At 38.0% G+C, this 379-nt stretch overlaps 1 protein-coding gene across 1 annotated transcript in view; it reads right to left on the bottom strand.

Annotated features, from left to right (window-relative positions):
* Positions 1 to 53: 53 nt before the first annotated feature.
* EMH_0020810 (saccharopine dehydrogenase, putative) overlaps positions 54 to 379 on the bottom strand; it is a gene marked incomplete at both ends in the record, with an annotated part of 2,363 nt that continues 2,037 nt past the window's right edge. Inside the window, one exon of the mRNA XM_013501642.1 lies at positions 54 to 224. Within this exon, the coding sequence (XP_013357096.1) occupies positions 54 to 224 (171 nt within the window). The remainder of the gene's footprint in view (positions 225 to 379) is intronic.

The raw sequence follows: 379 nt of genomic DNA, 5'->3' as shown, positions 1-379 counted from the left end.
TACAAACATAAACACAAACACAAAAAAAAAAATGTGTTGCATGCATGCAAGGTTTACACTCTGGGCTGTACAGGCAATCCCTCGATTCTATTTTGCGGTGTATCGACAGCATTAGCAGCAAGATAATAAGAACTCTTCATCGACCGGTGGCCCATCACATTCAGTGCTGAAGCCAGTGTAGCGCCAGAAACACCGCCGCGGATGCTACGCACGGCGAGCTTGACCTGCAGAGATAAATATATTTATATTTATATTTATATTTATGTTTTTAGGTTTGTATATATTTGTGTGTGGGTGGATATTTGTGTGTTTATTTATGCATTTGTTTAAATGATTGGTTTTGCTTTTTTTCTTTTTTTGTGAGGAGTTGTGTTTGTAG

The sequence above is a fragment of the Eimeria mitis genome, genomic scaffold, assembly GCF_000499745.2.
Source record: "Eimeria mitis Houghton genomic scaffold, Emh_scaff725, whole genome shotgun sequence".
NCBI classification, from domain to species: Eukaryota; Apicomplexa; class Conoidasida; order Eucoccidiorida; family Eimeriidae; genus Eimeria; species Eimeria mitis.
Note: the sequence above shows the minus strand (reverse complement) of the source record. Positions and strands in the feature narration are given on the sequence as shown.